The following is a 20,515-nucleotide window of genomic DNA, read 5'->3' on the forward strand; positions in this document are numbered from 1 at the left end:
CTGTTCATTTACTACTGAGGAAGACTTGGTGCCTCAGAGAAATGACAATTTTTGACAGCTACAGCTGAGTGAGAGGCTTCCCAGGTATACTCTCAAGTGATCTCTTTAAGTAAAGGATATCCTTCATCCACTTTCCAAATCCCATACATTTAATTCATATGGAATACTCTGCTTCTAGAACAGAAAATACCTATTGCTTGATCTTTTCCAGTATTCAAACTTACATTTTGTCTTCAGGCTTCCTGGCAGCAGGTTGTCAGGTTGATAGTGGAATATGAACGTCCCACAGCTGTGAAATGAGTGGGTAGCAGTTTGGGATGCTGGTAAGTTGCCTGTCAATATGATCCTCTGTTTGCTTGTAGTACAAGTGCGAAATAATTAATATTATTTGGATAGCCATCATCTGTAACATGTCATGCATTGGCACCGACCCACATTTTGGTGCTGGTAAATCCCAGCAGTGTAACAGGTCTGGTTACGACAAAGATAAGGGACATCTAGGTACTGTTCTCACATGGAAAATCAGAAGCCTGTGGAGTTCTTGCAGATTAAACTGATTAAAGTAATAATTAGGACTTGATATGAATTATCAAGACCAGCAGCAAGCTGGGACAAGTCAGAAAACAGATCTCTCCCAGTCCTTTGCTTGTTTTTTTGAGCACTAGCAGTCTAGGTTAGGCATAGATTTTTTTTTTCTTTGCAGCTGTAGTTCCTTTAATGTCATCCTTTCTGCATTGTCTCTGCAAGGAAGCTCTCAGGCTTTCCTTTGGGAAAAGCAATCAATTTCACACTTAAAGTTGCCACCCTATCCTCAGTATACAACTGCCACCCTATCCTCAGTATACAACAATGGCAATGGCCAGCAGAGATGAGGTAATTCCCACTCTTCACTGAAATACAGCCAGTGATGTGTCCAAGGCCAGACCCTTGTTTCTCCTCTCCATTATTTTTGCTGAAACACCTTCTGAATCAAGGTGCTGCACAAACTCACGGAAACCTGTCCTCTGCCCCTCACTTTCTTGACTGCCCTAGCAAGGCCATGTGAATGAATGAGACATGATGTGTCCTTTACACTTCCCCTCAGGCAGTCCTAGCTGTGATGAGGGAGATGCACTCTGAGCTAAATTTAAAATTAAAAATATTTTCCATATATTTAAATTTTAAAATATTTTACACTTTCAGACCAGGATTTTTGTCCCACTTTAAATCACCCAGCTGAAATGGGAAATGTACATGGTCCAATACAAGAAGCCCAGATTGAGGGGCTGCAGAGTAGAAAAGCAAGATTTTTGCTTATGCTTTTCAGAATAGCAATATGTATACCTGTTTGCAATCACAGTAAGTGATTACAGGTATAGTGAATTTTCATGTATTTTAGGCTTTGTTTTGGCTGTTTTTTCATTTTAGTAGATTTTCAACAGCTCCCATGGTAGATGAATGCCCAGATCACCTTGGCTTTCAGGGCTTCCAGGCATCTTTCTTTCCTTTGAAAATATCCTCTTCAAATAAGCATCATTTTGATCATGTCAGTCATGAACTCAGAGACTACAACTTGTTACTACATTGCTTACACAGTAAGTTGGTGAATAGTTACACTGATATTAAAGGGCTAAACTAAAAATCAGTATGGTCTGCTATACACGAGCAAGAGCAATGTACTTAAGTCATATACAGAGGATAAATCCAGCATTTAGAATTAAATTTCCCATCAAGTTCAATCTTGTATATATTACAAAGGAAATGACTATAGATTTTGGTTTTTTTCAAGTTGTTTAGTGATTCCTGAATTACTAATGTTGGGCTAAATCTGCAACTAGAGTAACCTGCCAGAGTTTGTAAAAATCAGTGTAGTTTTTCCAATGTACAGCTACCGAGAATCTCTGTTGTTATATATAAACAGGATCCATCTGCCTTGAATTCATGTAAAGATAATATATGAGAAATAGTAACTAAAATTATCCTTTATATATGGAGAAGAATTTGTCCCATGTAACCACAGTGCAAAACTGTTGTGTGACAGCACAGAAGACCCTGTTCTTCACCCATGTGCTAAAGTCAGTGGTGGCACAGCCCAACCTGGCTCAGGGACACTGGTTTTCTACCTTTTCATCATGTTCTCAGCCCTTCTACCTCCTCTCTCGGCTTCTTAATAATTTCCTCCTGTCCTGTCATCAATCCCTTGCTGTTGGAAGGGCTGGTTTTTAAGACCCTTGGGCTGATCTTGTGCCAGCAACATCAGTGAAATCACAGTGCTTTAAAATGGCATTAATGAAGTTCTGAGTTAGCTGTGTTCAGGACAAGGAATGGGAATTATAGCATTTAAATTACAATACTGAGCGATTCTGAAACCAATACAGAATTCTGGTAGACAGGGATTTTGAAAATGCAGTCACAAGTATGCTTTAGGAGCATTTTCATTACCCGCTCATGGCTGGGCCATTAACTAAGTGTAAGGTCAGTCTCATCTGCTGAATGAAAAACAAGGGCCACTGTGTTCTCCTGAGGGCTGCCAGCAGAGACTGGAGGACATCTCCATCAGCACAACTTCCTTCCACTCATACTTTTATAAAAACAACAGAGTGGCAGAAACTGTGTTTAAATACCTTTCCATGCATCACATGAAAAGATGCTGGCATGCATTTAAGATTTGAGATAATACTTCCAAAAGCACTCAGGACTTGGGGACCTCAGTTTTATGTTCAAACATGACTTAATTACTGAGGTCACTAAACCACAGTTGGTTCACACAGGGCAGCTCTCTGAACTGTCTTTCTGAATTCTGGAAGATTGCTCCTTAAAGGGAACAATAAATGGGAAGGCTAGAGATGACCTTTTAAGAGCACAGAATGGAGGTAGGAGAAATCTTGTTTTACAGAACAACACAAAACTTTGCAGAACTGCTGAGTTCTCATGAAACTCCCCGATTTCTGTAGTCCTCTGTACTATCATGAAGGGTTATTCTGAGTCTAGACTCTCATATTCTGACTAGCGAATCTCAAAGAGTAACAGCACAGTTATCAGTCAAGTCTCAGGTACTGTATTTCTCTCAGGAGAAGAGGATGTTTTTATTCTTGTTCATGACAGTAGGAAGACCTGTAATTTGGACTGGAGCTACTAAAAAAGCTCAGGGTTGTTCTTTTTAAATTCACACAATGAAAAGAAGTATTAGCTAGAGATGCTTAAGAGCTTAGAAGGGGACTTGTTGGTAGCTGTCAGGTTTACAACAACAGTGCATGGTGTCCTGGTTATTCCACTAATGATCATTTGCTAGCATATAAAATTAAAATATTTAGAGCTCCATTAATCCAGTAGAAAGGGTCTTATTGACTTTAATTGATCAGATCCTACAAGAATTCCCTGAACAAGGAAATGGATTTTGTAGATGATAAATGGCTAACTAACACTTTGGGGAGTCAGAGTAACTGTAGTTTAAATAACAAGACCAGATGCTGCTGCAATGCACAATTTGAGAAGCATGGTAATACCCGCTCGTCTCCATGATATGTTTGGTTCTACTGCACGTGGGCAGTGCAGGCACATGATAGACCCAAGGCTTCCCAAGAGCACTGATACTGCCTACTCACTCAGCTGTGCCTGGGAAAAAGCATGGCAAGAAACAGACCTAAGGTCAGATGTATGCTCCTGGCAGGCTGTATACAGTCCTAGGGCCACAGGTTGAGCTCCATCATGTTCTCCATCCTTCGCTAATGCTGCCTTGCCCACCATATTATCTATTGCATGCTGAACTGCCTGTGTCATCTACTGTTCATTTCCACTGGCAATGTGTCCCTTCCTCCCTCCTGCATACACAGATCCTCCCTGTTTCTCCATGGACCACACTCCTTGCCTTTCTTTTCTACTTTTCTCACCCACTCCTTTTTCTGTCACTTGCCATTACAACAAACTTGCTCCTTCAGCACTTCCAGACATTTCCCTGCCTGTCCATCTACCATGAGCTGCTCCCCTTTTCCTGCTTCATGACTCAAAGCACCAGTGGCTGGTAATCTAAATTTCGGAGCTTACTTTCTGAAAAGTAAGTTAAAAGCATCCTTACTTTGCTACCTAGCTTTTATCTCACTTTTCAACAACAGCAGGATTCTAAGAAAATGAAGGTATTTTAATGAAGTGACTCTCTGCCTGTGACATTTAAAAAAAATAAATAAACACTACTCCCCCAATAATACAGAAGTTCAGGCTTGGGTGGAGCATATAATAGTAGCAACGTGGGAGACTTATGGTTCACTTGTCAACTTACAAGAAGTTGGTGTCTTCTCAACTTGCAACTAAGTGCTATCAGGTCTAATACGCCTAAGCACTTTGGAAGAGAAAATAGAGACCATTTCTGAAACTGTGACTGCTGGCGAGCAGAGCAGTGGGGGAAAAATAGGTAGAGCAGCAGGATCGAAGGCAAAGTGAAGAGGATTAGGAGACCAGTTCCGGGTGAGTGCAGAACAGCCCAAGGGATGGTCCCTGAGGCCAGGACACAGCATGAAAGAGCAGAAGGACTAAAGAAGGAGAGAAAATAGTAAGAAAAAATATACGTAGGCAACTGTAAAGAAAGCTACATAAACTGTGTATGACAAATCAGTCAAATTTAATCATCTATATCTGACTAGCTCTGTACCTGCACAGTTACCTCTGCAGCATTCTCTTATATATTGTTTGCACACAACCACATAAATAAACATTATTACATGCTGCCTGGCACTGAAGGGGTATTTTTAATATCTTCATCCTCCCCCACTTCACCATCTTCCACTTCCACATCTTCGCTTCTCTTCAGCACAAGGCAGTTTCCCAAAAGGAAGCTGTGAGGAGTCAAGGAAGTAGTGGCACTGGCCATATGGAAGATATGGAAATGCAGGAAGAATAAGAAGCTGTCATCACCTCAGCCTAAAATTCCTGTCTGATAAACTCTGGTAAATTCTGCCTAGGGAACCACCGTGGTTTTCTGTTTGCTGGTAAGACATCAGGAAATGTCAGCGTGAAGATATTTCAGCTGAAATTTGTCCTCCTATTTTGGATACTCTTGAAAATTGTAATTTGTACCAGTATTGTTTGTGTCAATAGTGGATCCCTGAGCCTGGATGATGCGTTAGATTACTGCTAGGAGTCAGTCACACTGATTTGCACCCTTTTCCTCTACTGTCACTGAAAAATATTTTGGGTGGTACCATATAGTATGAAAAAAATCTGAGCCAGTATTTGCTTCTGAAGGTTTCAAACTGCTTGTTCACAAAAGCAAGCTTGGAAAAGGCGATTCACAATGTCAGAAGATGCAGGTTTCTGAGAACTGGTGATAGATATCACAGCAGAGACTGTTTACAAGTTCCCTTGGGGCACTTAAACAAATGCAAATATTTTTGCTTTGACAGTAATTGCATACACCTAGATTTCAGCTGCAGGTACCAGCAGTGCTGTGCTACTGGTGAAGCTCTTTCTCGCAGGTAAAACCCCAGCAGATGCACCAATTACTTTACATACTGTTTACCCGCTTTTGGTGACATTGAGGCTAACCTTGGAGTCACCTCCCCCGCTGCCACATTCTCCTTTGTCGTACCACCATTTGTTTTTCAATTTGTCCAACAGGCCTTGTTCATTCAGTTTTAAAACTGCGAGGTTAACAGCATTTCTTGAAACGATAAAACATATTTTGTAAGAAACTGCACAGCTGTTAAGATGTTAGAAGGAATGAGGACTTAAGCTGTTTATAAGCTTGATCCACACACTAAATAAACCTCTCATTTCCATATTTCAAAGCTCTTGGCAGCACAAATAATTGTGGTTACTTTCAAATGTGAAAAATGTGTTTCCAGTGTAGAAATGGTTTTCAGAATGGCTTGAATTTTAAGAAGAAAATTCTATCAACCAACCAAAACTATTTCTGCAAAATTATTATAAAACACTGCCTGGAATTATAAAAGATTTACACAGATTTATTTGAATCTATATTTAGAATATGTTTAGCGTGGGCCCAGACTGATTTTTCAAGCAGATGGGGAAATGTATTCCCATATACTAAAGAGGCAACATTCAGACTGCCTATGATAGGACACTGCTAGTCACTGTGCCATAAACAGTTTTGACATATAGCACTTCAGAGTGATCCTGCACAAGCTAATGGGCTAAGGCTGCAGAAACAGGCAATGTGAGGTAGAGCTGAAGAGTAGCGCTAACAGCTTGCACGCTGACTATGATGCTGTCTAGAGTCAGTGAATAGAAAACAATGCACAAAGAGGTGCTGGGAGTCCTGCCCATCTGAAGCTTAATCACCTCCTGTAGGTACATCCATACATTTGGGATGCAGGCTCTAGAGTCCTGCTTCTTTAGTACAGAAAAGGCTTAGCTGAAATGCAGGACCTGGGGTCTAGCTTAGTACCGTGACTCCAGGGACTGCCCTGCTATCCTGGGAGAGCACCCTGTCTTGAAGGGCACCTGCGGTGTGGGGGAGGAGGGTGTCAGGGGAAGTCATCCTCTCTGGGGAAACCTGGGGACAGCACAGCCAAGCAGAAGCTCAAGGACCAAACCCATCCCATTCGCTGGGTGCTGAGATACAAGCAGGTAGTCGGGACATCCTAAGGACTTTTCCCTGAAGGGTATATACATGTTGTGCTACACTGGATGAAGGACAAATCCTTAATTGCTAGCAGTGCATTAGCATAGGCACAACAGACTGAAAGGGGCTCCATGAACCTGGTGTTCTCTATCTCATGTTTAAGTGCTCTTTTTTCAGGTGAGAGAAATACCTGAGAGACACTTTGGATCTGTGTAGGGAGAGGAGGTGTTGCCAACATGAAGGCTAAAGCACAGATTCACTGTTTCTGTATGAACTCAAGGCTGCTGGGAGTGCACTGAAACTCAGGCAAGAAAGGGACACAGCTGGTCCTAGGATGGGGTTGTTTCTGTTCATGACCAGAGATTTTCCTTTAAGTGTCCAGAGAGCGTTAAGACTGGATGGCAGAGGGTAGACAGCATAGATTACCATACAAACTCAAATGTAAGGCACCTAGATTTATGATAGGAACTTCAGTCACTATATGACATTTTAAAATCAGTTGATAACTAATCTGCCAAGGCATTTATGCAGCCTTCATCACCTCCTGAGGAACCTTTGCACTTGTTTAACTGTATGACTTCCTATCTTTATTACGAAGAGCCTCAAGAGTCAATTATCCTAATGGTATACAATTACACCAGTATTTATTCATAGTAATAAACTTTTCCTCTTTCCATGTTCAGAGGTCCCTAGTGCATCCATGCCTATCAGACATGTACATTTCTGGTGAGTGTCTGTCCAGGCTTGCCTGTGGACCTGCAGAGGCATGTGGAGCAGTGGCATCATATCCTTGAAGCACCTTTCATCTCCAAAGGGAGAGAAGTATCTGTGAGGTGCCAGTAGCTTAACTACTGCTCTTCAGGGACAATATGCAATTGAGAAAGATGGAATTTCTCTCTCTGAATTTGTTTAATGCTGTCAAGAACTGTCTATAAGGGCTGAGTGGGATTTGGCAAGAGCTATGTCTGTCAATGGCATCTTCCCCTCATCAATTATGAGATGATGCATCTCTGGTTCCTGGGGGTCCCTTCTGATCTTAGAATGGAATTTTTTCTCTCACTCATTAGGAGAGGTATCTTCCTGGCAGACAGGTACAGACAACAGTATTTCACAGCTTATGGAGCATTCCTTACAACACTGGCCTGTTTGTGGGACAAATGTCAGCTTCAAGACATACCTTCACTGTCTTCTGGTAACAGTTTTTCATATAGCTCCTGCTGGAATCGAGACAGGTCTTTGCTGGCTGGTCATGAAGTTTGGAAACTGCTTGTGTGTAGATCTGATTTTACCTAGCTTCCCTGTAGCTACATTTATAGGAGATTTTCAATACAGATAAAGGAATTGCTTGTCTGTCCCTGAAAGTGAAAATGAGAACTGTAGGCTGTAGTGGGAGTGGTAACAGTCTGCTCTTTGTGGGTAAAGCTTTAAGGAGAATTTAGCAGTCAGGCTGACAAATGTGATTTTGTATAAGTGCTCCATTTATGGTTCACACTCCAGAGGGAGGAGCAATTGCAAAATTGGAATGAAATTGTTCATTCGTCCCTTTTGTTCTTGGAAGCAATTGCTTTTGAACCAGTCGTATTTACTACAGATTTTTCCTACTTAGCTTTTAGTTACAAAACCTATGCTTTTGGCCTGTTTGCCCCATTCAGAAAGGTAACTGTGTGGCCAGCCTTGTCACTTTACAGACAAATTTCCAGTACACTAGATGTCAATTTTATCTTTGTAAGGACATTGGGATTGAGCCATAGATGAAAGATGATCCTAGAAACACTATTTCTTTGATGCTGAGCAACATTACTTATTCTGAAAATGGCTTAGATATATAGCTTGAGCCTGCTGTCTACAAAGTCAATGTCAAAACTCCTTCTCCCTTCAACAGGAACCAAACCAAGGTCTAATTTAATGCTGCTATGTCTAATTGTCACACTGGGTATCAATAACATAAACAGCTCCTTTGACAGTGCTACAGATGCAGGAAGGAGTGATCACTCCCATGAAAAATGAAACATATCTCAAGGAATATCACTAACTCTCAATTCAATGAGCCACTTAAGCACAGTCTTATTTTAAAGCAGATGGGAAGCCCTATCAATCAGTCTATCTTTAAAAGCATCTTCATACTATTTCCTCTAAACTGTAGTCTCTCAAGTATGAATGCTAAAGCTCATTGAATTAGACAAAGTCCTTATGCTAAAATCCTCAGAAAGTTTTGTTTTCAACAATTATCTTATCTTGGGTGAAGAAGTTACCTGATAATTTTCAACTTTTTCTTCAAGCTTTTCAAGTTAATGTCTACCTAGACCTTTTATCTGGATATTCTAAGGTGAATAAAAACCAACTAGGTGATTTTTTTGGACAACTAATATAAGTTTTCATGTTTAATTTCCATGTTGAAGGGAAAGAGCTAGCTGACTTGCCAAATGTTAGAATTTATCTTTCAAAGATTATCAAGGAAAATTTTCCCACAGTCATTTAGAGAAACTGGCTGGTTGATAGTAATCCTAGAGTAATAAATAAAGAAATGAAACCATTCATGAGAGGGTTATTTAGCTGGGTTATTAGCCATATCCACAGACAGTTTCACAGCACAATAGAGAAATGGAAATAAAAAGGATGAAGAAGTAAATGTGGATTTAAGCTGCAATCATTGCTCTGAAATTAAACTGTATTGTTTATAAATGTAAGACATTTTTGTCCTCATCATGTCTAGTAGGCCATGTAAAACCAGATTAGTTTCACACTGCTTTCTCTGTTACTTTGTTATCTAGGTCCACCTCAACATGTGGAAATAAATAATTTCCTTCTGGTCAACAAAACACAGAGAACCTTTACTCAACACTGCTGTATCTCCCACAGAAATGTTGTAGCTGATATCCTGATAGATGCAATGGTGACTATATTGAAAATTATATACCTAAGACCTCAGAGCCAAGCTAGATCACTCATACTCATCCTAGACAACGCTTCATTCTGCCACAGAGGAAGGCATTTTGAAACTTGAGTATCTGTGACAGAAACTGTTCTTTCATCATTAAAAAAATAGGACTGTATCCTCAATACCACACTTAGTCAAAACTCCCACTGAAGAATAATGTGTTCCTCAATAAAGGAACTGAAATCTTTGCAAGAGGAAGGGTTTAATAGTAGAAAGCAGGCAAGTGCTTTAATATTTGACTCTTAATCCTTGCTGTCACTGCACAATCCCGCCTTTTCCATTACTCAGAAGAAAACGGTGTCCTTGTATGTGATAGTTAAGATAGTTCAGCCAAAACTGAAGCCCTTTAGTTACAGTGATACCTCACTTCACAATTACTTGAGTGCATGGACAGTGATTTCAATGTATGATCACAGATTTTTTTAAGCTGCCTATAGAATTACAGTATGAAAAACTTGATGAGAATGAAATCATTCTTATTCATTTAAAATCACTTTCCATCTCCCCATAAATAAACAGTAATAAGCAGTTTAAAACGTTAATCAGTGTCACTTCTTTTTTTAAAGAGCCTACTTGTGCCAACTGCAGATATGCCTTTCACAGTTAGCAAAAGATAAAACTAAACAGACAGATGATGGTGCAACTACCCAGTCCCTTGCAAAATAACATCTATGATTCCAGACAGGGATACCTCACCTGCTATTCAAAAGAATTGCAGTAGGGTGCTTGCCCAAAGACAAGCTGGCAGAGAGATCTGCTTCGTCTTCCAATAAGTTAGGGTCACAGCAATGGTTAGCAGATGACCCATCCATTGGACTTCAGTTCATATGAAGCAGTGAGGCAGGCATTCAACAAACGACCTGAACGCTATGACATACAACACCGTGGTATCTAGCAATTACATGGAGGAGCATTTCCAAGGCTGACAGAGACACACAAAGGTCCCTACACCACAAGGGAATGAGACAGAGTCTCAGGCTAGGGACCACAGCAGCCAATATCACAAGCAGTGCTGGAAATTTGAGACAGCCATAGGGGAACAGCACAGGAGAGGGCACCAGATTCTGCCTAATGCAACACTTCAAGCATCTATTTCACCACAGTAACTCAGCATCTCTAAGAAACCAGAAACCAAAGCATGAAATGCATCCTGCACAGTAAGATCAAGACTGTTTTCAACAGCCTAATTACCACAGCTTGAATACATGCAACAGGTAGAAAAGGCTATCTCCAGCCTGATTAGACTTGAATAAGTATCCACAGTCTCAGATACAGCTGCTTTTTGTTTAATTCATTCAGCTCCCAAAATCTGGAGGCACAGTGGTTCACGGGGCAGGTGGAAATCACCACCCGTCAGCACCACTCAGCATCATCTGTGAATGTAATTCAGAGGACTCAGCCTTGGCCTGAGCACACATAGTGAAGGAGACCTCCTCCATGAAGTCAGGTCTCAGAATACCGGTTTTTGAATACTAAATGGCATAAAGGCACAGGTGGGTCCCTAAGTACTCATTACAACAAAGGCAGGATCTCTGCTGGGAGTATTTAATAACAATCTTTTAGGCAACTGGTAGAGTTTTGCCAGGAAAACTTAAATGTCTTAGCTATTTAAACAGCTGTGACATTTTCCTGAATCCGTTTCCTGAACTCAGTCTCATAAATTCTGTGTAACTGGGACGTTAGATAGCAAAATACTTCCCTGAATCCTGGACAGATTCTTGGTGAAATTCTGTTGTTATCTTTACAGACAGTGGCACTGTTGGTTCACTTCTTAGCGTTGGGGATGTTATTCACTTGAAATAATGAACAAGCAGGATGTGCAAAAATAACATGATTCGCTAATGAGACTCTACATACACAGAGACAGCTTTGTTTAAACTGGAGCCGTATTGCACAGCGTATCGTCCTAGAACCGCTGGTGCTGCCACTGCAGTTACTGAGGCAGAAGCAGAGACCCTGATCCTCTAAAAGGCTTTTCACAAATCCTTCCCACAAGGATTTGAAAGCCTCAGAAATCGCTCAGTCACTTAGAAGTCACATTGTGCGAAGGGATGCCACCTCTGTTTAACCTTAGGTTCTCTGAACGTGCAGCAAACTTCAAAGAGTACCTGAATGTTAAATGATCAAAGCACCATGGGTGGGCCATACACAAGGTATGGACCAACTGACAAAATATAGGGATTCACTTTTCATGCCAGTAAAATCCACGACTACATTGTCATATAAGTTTGTTGCATATATACTCCTCTATAAGCAGTGCCTGGAAAAAAGTGGGGATCAGTAGACTACTGCACAATGGGAACTGAAGCCACAGATGCGATGGTGCATCTGCAGTAGGCGTTCACTAAAGGAACAAGCTTTCCCAAGACCACAATGTCACAGCCAGTGACATGCAGCCACTGATGACACGTCTGAAGCGACTCAAAGCCCATTTTCTTCCTTGCACTTTGGACATCTCTCCCTGCAGCTACCTGATGATGCCAGCCATCTCCCAGACAAACCCCTCATAGCTCCTGGCACAGGCTGGAGGGGGATTATTCCTCAGCACAAGGCAAGGAGAGAGCCTGGTGAAACCAAGTTCAGTGACCTTATTTCAGTGATGCAAATCATAGTTATTCTCTCGTGACCTAGTCTGCATCCAGCCCAGGTGGCTTGGGAAGAGGAGGCCACAGCTGCCAAAAAGCCTCCCCTCACTGCACAACATAGTGATTCCTGGATGCAGCTGAGGATCTGTCTCAGACATACTTAGTGAAACACAAGCGGGTGCACTTTTACAGCTTGTTCATGTCATCTGTTTTAGATGGGAAAAATGAAAATGCAACCTTACCAAGCAAAAAATTAAAACCTGCCCATCTTCTGAGCTGTTTATTTTAACCATGTTTTGAAAAGCACTGATGGCAGATCATAACATGACACAAATGCAGTGCAGTTTAAGGGTGTTTGACAATTCATCAAGAGAAATTAAGTGTAAAGCTGCATGGCACTGGCTGAATATATTTAATAAATTAGGAATGAAACAAACACTCCGTTAACGAGGAAGATGCAGCCAAAGCTTACATCATTCTATACTCAGAAGGCTTGAAGGATCAATAATGCAAATACAAAGAAGAGAGCTAATGCAAGAGCATTTTTACAAGAAAAACAACCTAAATTTTAATGAAAAAGGGCCAACTTTGAAATGATGTTTTTTTAAACACATTCAAAAATGTATAGGAATATTTTTGTACTGGGATTCATAAAGGCTTGTATGCTGTAATGCTGTTTGTATAAAAAAATTGCATTCAAATACTGAAGCACATATCAAGACATTTTTACATGTAGTTGATAGTTCAAACAAAATGGAGTCCCTGGCACTTGCTCTGATAGCTTGTCCCTCATTTATATTAAATAAGAACTACTAGTATTCAAGGTGTGAGTCTTCACAACAATACTAGCTCTCTGCAGTGGGTCTCTGAGGCTTTCCTGTTAAATTCTTCCATTTCTATATACATGCTTACCAGAGAAAGGACAAGACCAAGCATCTCAGTTGAGTACACAAGGCCCAGCTGAGGATCCACCAGGACAGTGGATGCCTCTTGAATTCCATCTTGCAAAATCCACATGCTCCTAAGGAACTGACTGGCCTGTAGAAAGGCAAAAGTCTCGCAAAAATGCAGGTTATGTGCTGCACTGGAAGCTAATAACATTTATAAATGTTATTTAAAAATCCCCTGTCCAACTGCATTTAAAACACCTCTTCCAGAACAGTATCTCAAAATATTCTACAAACACTAGGAATAAAGTATCCTACAAGAGTGTATATATATTGTTATTCTTTGTTTAGAGATGTGAAATTTAAAGCCACACTCAAATACTTTTCAACTGTGGCTAATTAAAATAAGTATAACGCTCTTCATTTAGCCATCCAAATAAGATGGTTAATTTTCAGGAGCACTGAGTATTTACAGCTTCCATGTATATCCTAAGTATGCAGCTTAGTTACTTGAACTGAGCTTTGTAAACAAATACAAGCCAAACTGACACCTTGAGGATCAGCAGGAGTTCCAATTAATGTGAGACCCACTGCTGCTAAAAATTGCCATAGCTACTTTGAATTCAAAGAAGTTCTGACAATTTACACCAGCTAGAGGTCTGATGACTGTAGTTTAAAATATTTATATAAATTGAAAGCTGTTTTGCAGTAAGATATTCCAATTACAGTGTGCAAACACTTCTTCGCCCAAGCAATTAAATATATATTTTGCTTGTGAAAAAACAACAGCAGTTGACCTGGGAAGGCAACTCAGCTTGTTTCTCTGCTTTATACAAAGCTTTACTGTAAATAAAAAGCACATAAAATTGTCCCTAGAGTAACTGTTCATATTGTTTCAGTATATAGTCTTTAGTAGCAGCAGAAACACTAGCTTCTCCCAACTCTGAGCTATTTTAATTTTTGCTAATGACTACCTAATCCTGTTCTCACTGAGCAGTATCACTTTTCAAAGTACAGTTTTTCTTGCTGATTGCAGCATAAGCAGGATTATGAGAATAGGCTGCTGCAGTCCAACACCTGCAACTCAAAATACATGTTTTAAAGGCTTGCGTGGGATTTTTCAAAAGTGTCTGAGCATCAGTGTAACACTGTCTCCACACTGCAGGAATTGCTGAGGATAAGCTTAGCCCATTGCCAACTGCCTCAAAACTGTCTCACCTCAGAAACATTAGGAATCCTGAGCCCTTTATGGTTTTTATACATTTGATATTGCTGAAAGCACTTACAACAATATTTTAGAATTTGAAATGTGCCAAATGAGCATTTTTAAATACATGTTCCCAAAATACTTAATGCTTTTAGAAGAGTAACATCCACCTTTGGCATGGCTGGCAGAAAACCTTCTGCCTTTTTAGACCTTAGGCAAAGCAGATCTCAACTCACAGTTTTGTTGCAGCGGAGTGTTTGGATGCTGTTTCACCTGCCTCTCCAATAATTCCTAAATTTAGGGGCCCCTAGCTGAGAGAAAATGGTAGTATTGGCACAGACAGGTAGGGGTTTCATGGCAGGGCACAAGACGTGGTTTGGTGCCAGGCAGAGTTTCCATCAGTACTGCATTAGCACTGCTGAAAGACAGGGAGTACTAGCTTGTGGTGGGGGCCACAGCAGTGAAGGTCTACCACACCTCATGCTGTCTTGTCTCCTCTCCTACCTAGACTGCATTAGTGCAGGTCTCTTTAAACGACATTCTGTTATGTTGTTTGGGTGCATGTCATTGAGACTCCTTAGGTTGCTCCATCCACAAGAAAAAGCCAAATGCCGCAGTTTACTGTCTGCAGGAATGATCTATTTGTTTTTCGAATGGATGACTTGATTTTAAAAGGATTGAAAACATTATTCATCATTACTGATGTTCGCCAGTAGATTTAAATTTCCTTTCACATAATATCTTAGCCATATTTGTAAGGCATTTTAATTTTAGCTTCTGAATGCCACAGAGTGACTACTTTCACCCAGAATGAGGCTAGGAAAAATGTATCTCTTTTGGATGCAATTCAGTGCTTACTGAATGCAAAAAGGGTGTGGTTCCTCATAACTTAGAAAGTTGTTCCTTCTTTATATCCATTTGATATCACTGATGGATTACTAGGCAGCCTAGATCACAGACTCTGGCCACCCTACACAGAGGAAGATTTTACTACATCACCATCTTGCAGCACAAAGCAGGTGGCAGCTGTTGCAGCAGCTTCCAATTTTTCACTCCATTCAACATGTCCCAGGAGTGGCAGAAATACTGTACCTTTGACTGAGCATTCCACAGCTTTCATCCACAGGAAGACCCAGGCCTAGGCTGAATCACCTACCCCCAGAAGAAACGTTACCGTGACCTCCAAAACCAGTCAGGACTCACTGCTGACTCTTGACACAAATCATGGAAAATAAAATATCCTTTTGGACTCACTGCAAAAATTAGGTTTCCCGGTTCCTAACCAGCCCCATGTCTCAACATGCTATATAAATGTATGTTCTATTCAGTGGGTAGCAGGGCAGCTAACATAATAAATACAAGATGTTTCTTAATGCAGTATTGAATATACCTGGCATTTTTTGAGACTGGTTCAAATTTGGAAATATTTGAAGAGATTTCATTATCCAACTTCTCCAATTTTTCATTTATGCCAGGCTGAATCTCACCCTTCATGAACATATAATGATAAGATGGGTAAAAAGAACTATATTTGACATGGTCTTCTCCTGGTATTTTACTCCTTATGATATGTTGCTATATTTTCCTGCTTGCAAACACCAAGACCTCATAACAGCAACTGATTAATTTGTCAGTTTAAGATAAATAAATGGTAAGAAAACATCAGGAGTCACAATGGAGTGGCTTCTACAAGTAAAGATGCTCAACTGAGCATCTCTGCATGCCTTTTTCATAAACTACCTCACTGTCAGCTTAAGATGCTCCATAAATGTGAGAGAAGTCCTCTATCCTAGCTAACATTTCTGAGATGTCCTCAGAGAAGAATCATACAAAATGAGTTGCATTTGACCACTCTCAGGGTGACAGAGACATAGGTATCTGTGGCAAGAACCACAGTAAGGGAAAAAAACCTTCTCTCATCTTCTCGGCAGCTGCAACGGGAAAAAAAGATGAACTGGTACTGCTGTTCTTAGGAATTCATGGAGTAGCCAGATTCAGCTGAATTCATAAAAAGAAGCACGGCCACCAGGTTGAGGGAGGTGATTCTGCCCCTTTACTCTGCTCTGGTGAGACCCCACCTGGAATATTGCATCCAGCTCTGGAGTCCTCAGCACAGAAAAGACATGGATCTGTTGGAGTGGGTCTGGAGGGGCAGAACACCTCTCCTATGAAGAAAGGCTGAGAGAGTTGGGGCTGTTCAGCCTGGAAAAGAGAAGAATCCAGGGAGACCTTCTTGCAGCCTTTCAATACTTAAAGGGGGTTTATAAGAAAGATGGGGACAAACTTTTTAGTAGGGCCTGTTGTGACAACACAACGGTTTTCAACTAAATGAGGGTAGATTTAGACTAGGTATAAGGGAGACATTTTTTTATTTTCTTATGTTCTACCACCAGAGGTGGTAGATGTCCCATCCCTGGAAACATTCAAGGTCAGGCTGGACAGGGCTTTGAGCAACCTGATCTAGTTGAAGATGTCCTTGCTCACTGAAGGGGATAGATGACCTTTAAAGGTCCATTCCAACACAAACTATCCTATGATTCTATGAATGTCTATATTTTTACTTTAGAAACAAACTCAATATTTTAGGTGCTGTTTCCAGTGCACACTAATCTTTCTGGTGTCTGGATAGACTTTTCAGCCACCAAGTCCTGGTCTCACCTTAATGAGAATGAAGCATGAAATGACTGCAAAGCCAAATACCATCAGCATACTGCATGGTACTGAAGTGCTGTAATACAAGCAGTCTCTTCACCCATTAATTTTTTCCTAGTAAGGAAAGCAATTCCACATGGGAAAGCTATAGGGCAAAACTGCAGTTTGCTTCTGAGGAAATTCATTCACTGACATCAATGTCCACCAAGTTATTAACATAACATGGCCACTATGTCAAAAGCCATTGGCAACATGGAGGAATCAGGATGGATACCTGATTTTTACTGTTGCCAGAAACAGACTAGTAATTCATAAGATCTGCACAGCTGATACAGTGTTATCAGATCTAAACTTAGACTGAGAAGAGGCATGAGAGATTTCTGTAACTCTACATGCTTCTTTGAGACTCCATACTGATGTTTTTCATAAAGAAGGATTAGAAGGAAGGCAATAAATGGAAAGACTCCCGCTAAGAGATGGCTTCTTAAGCTGTGGTCTAATTATAATGCAAGCACTTTGAAGTTCATTATTTTAATTAGCAGCAGAGACTGAAAGAAAAAACAGGGGGTCCATTCCCCAGGTGGAACTCTAGCTGCAACTGCAACGCAAACAATAAATAATACTGCATAACTTGAGCCTTAGTAAAATGCTGGCTTGTGTTTTGCTTAATGGCAGATCAATACCCTACAAATGAAGCAATTACAGTTGTGTCATATAAAGCCTTATTTGGTCAGCAGCCAAAACGGGGATTAACTGGAAGAGTTCCTAGGACTTTCTGTCTGAATATTATCGCAGAAGTTAATGAGGAAGATCTGATAGGCTGAGACAAACATGAACAGTGCCAGCAACCAGACAAGATGGTTGGTCCAATAGCCAGTGTGCTGATAATTAAAATGCCCTGAAGCCAGCTGAACATCAGTCCAAGATCAGGTGAAATTATCAGACAAGGGCAATCCAATCCCTCTGGCGATCAGCTATATAGTGTTGCCACCATTGGTACGGCCATGTACACAGCAGCAAATGCAAACACACCAGCAGTCATACCAGTCAGACCAAGCACAGTCATGTCAATACAGTAATACTCATGCTTGTAATGTTTCAAATACAAGCAGCCAGACTGCAGAGAAAAGACGGTATGGAAATTACTAATAGATCTCTGCAGTGGATATGGAGATCCAACTAATGTAATTGCTTTTGTCCTGAACACATGCCCACACACCACTTTTAATAAAACAAACTGGCGGGAGTAGAGTCCACTGGTGATGGAGATTCCTGCTATTGCTTTCTGAAGGAAACACAGAACATGTGGTCACAGACCACAGACTGTTTAAGAAACCATTAGCTGAAGTTACATTTTCCTTATTGTTTGTCTCCAAAACAGTTTATTTTATCAAAAACACTGAGAAATCTACCATGGGGCTTGTTGTGAGGCACACACCTCCATGGATTTGAAATAATCATACAAAATATGAAGTAGGAATGGACTTTAAATATTCACAGCACAATAAACACTGTGCTATTAATTTTCACTGTCCCTCTGAGGTTAACAGGCAATTGTCATTACCCTCAATTTGCAAAGGTGAAACTGAAGGGAGAAGGTGAACTGACCTCCTCCAAGACTCCCAGGAAATTGGGACAGGATCATAATTAAGCTCATCAGTATGACATGACTTCAGTCAACCACACTTCATTGCTACTCAGAAATCTTTGGGCCTTTTCAGGCAAGTGTTCATACAGAATTTATCCTTCTGGCCTCTCAATGGAAATAACTTCCTAGAGACAGACCAAACTTAAAACTTCTGTGCACATTCCCTCAACTCAGTCTTTAACCATGAGATATTCCTAATTTTTCCGCATACTCTGCCAAAAGTGAGAGACGTTCAACTTCAGTGGTCTGACTCCTGTAACAAAAAACTCTTCCACCTTTAGACCCCACTCTTAGGGGTTTCACAAAGGTCCATGCTGTCAGTCACTCAGCATCTACATAAGGCTGCTTGGGACGTGAAGAGCTCTCTTTGCCCTGGCAAAGCAGAGATACTAAACACTGCCACTTATTTCTATGAGTTCAGATATTCTCACTCTCTTTTGCTTTTCCAGTGTGAGAATGGGATTTAGATGAGAACAATCTGATTGACTTTTGATTCATAGAAATCACAACTAAAACCTAGTGGTCAGGAACATTTTTTCTACAGTTTGGGAGAAGACCTTCTACTATGCAGAAGTTAAGCATCCCTCTCCATAAGCTCCTACCACTTTGCAAATACTCCTGTAGTCCCAGGAGATTGAATGTGATGGCTGAAGATGTCATTTTCATATCCATAATTGTCAAAAAAGGATCATAGAATAGTGCAGTCTGGAAGGCACCTCAGGAGGTGTCTGGTCCAATCTCCTGTTCACACAAGGGTCAGCTCTGAGGTCAGACCAGGCTGCTGAGGGGTTCATCCAGTCACAGTTTGAAAACCTTCAAGGATGGAGACTGCACAATCTCTCTGGGCAACCAGTGTCACTGTCAGACTGTCCTCAGGCAGTCAGGGGAAAAAGTCCTCCTTACATCCAGTCTGAACTTCTCCTGTTTCAGTTTATGCCCATTGTCTCTTACCTTCCTGCCCTGCACTCCTGTGAAGAACCTGGCTCCATCTCCTCAAAGACCTCCCCACAGGCACTGGGAGCTGCTGTTAGGTCCCCTCAAAGTCACCTCTGCTCCAGGCTGAACAAGCCCAGCTTCCCCAGCCTCTCCTCACGGGGCAGGTGCTCCAGATCCAGGTCCATCTTGATCACCTTCCACTGAAATTGCTTCAATTTATTGATGTTTTTCTTGAATGAGGAGGCCAAAAAAAGGATGCAGTATTCTAGATATGGTCTGAAAGTTTGCAATTATTTTATTTGATGCCACAGTATCTTCTCTTGTGGCCTACAAATTGGATGAACTAAAAGAACCCTAATTGGAAACTGCCTTGGATAATTGCCCACTATCTAAAAGAGATGCCAAAAGTAGCAGCCTGCTTATTTAACTGTGATGGGAAAAACTCCTAAATCCTCAAGAAACTGTGATGACTTTCTGTTCACTTTCAACTACTTTCATAGCCTGAGTTTGCATTATTTAAACTCTGCACAAGCAGAAGTAATTGTCAAGTGTTCATGTGGATTTAAAAGAAGAAATATCATTAGCAGGTATAGAATACAATTAAAATAGTATCATATACTGATTAAAACCTGAGAAGATGGATCTTAGAAAGTGCAGAGCATCTGAATGTGGGCTGGTCCCACAGCTTTGCACACAGAAGGACATCAGCTTTTTAATTAAAACCAGTAAAGAAATGAGCATCAGCCTACATCCTGACTCTTACTGTTTTGTGTTGCAACCAGTAAAAAGCTTTTGTGGAAACCTTCACATTCAAAGTTATTGCTGAAAATGTAAAAATCTGAAAAACTGCCTAGTAAGCTTTGCATTTAGGCACCTGAAATTTGGGTGATTTGTCTAGAAAAAGTTGAAATATTCTATAGCAAATAACTCACAGATTTCCAAACAGGTCTGATGAGTTTTTCTGTAGACTTGGACTTCTAAGATCCAAATAGATCTGAACCACACAAATGACAGAGCGTAAAATGCTACAAAAAGAATTTCCCCACTGCTGTGTGCAAAATCAGGTGCCTACATCCATACCAAGGAAGCCAAAGGTCTCATTCTAA

The 20,515-nt window shown here is 40.8% G+C and overlaps 1 protein-coding gene across 8 annotated transcripts in view; it reads right to left on the bottom strand.

Annotated features, from left to right (window-relative positions):
* The window catches only part of GRIA4 (glutamate ionotropic receptor AMPA type subunit 4), a 242,059-nt gene that overhangs the window by 11,730 nt on the left and 209,814 nt on the right, over positions 1 to 20,515 (bottom strand). For 4 of the 8 annotated variants that reach the window (XM_074816151.1, XM_074816157.1, XM_074816153.1 and 1 more), the window contains exon 14: positions 5,518 to 5,632. The exons of the other annotated variants lie outside the window; for them this stretch is intronic. In XM_074816151.1, the coding sequence (XP_074672252.1) occupies positions 5,518 to 5,632 (115 nt within the window). The remainder of the gene's footprint in view (positions 1 to 5,517; positions 5,633 to 20,515) is intronic. 8 annotated transcript variants of the gene reach the window in all.

This window comes from Strix aluco, chromosome 2, assembly GCF_031877795.1.
Source record: "Strix aluco isolate bStrAlu1 chromosome 2, bStrAlu1.hap1, whole genome shotgun sequence".
Classification (NCBI taxonomy): domain Eukaryota; kingdom Metazoa; phylum Chordata; class Aves; order Strigiformes; family Strigidae; genus Strix; species Strix aluco.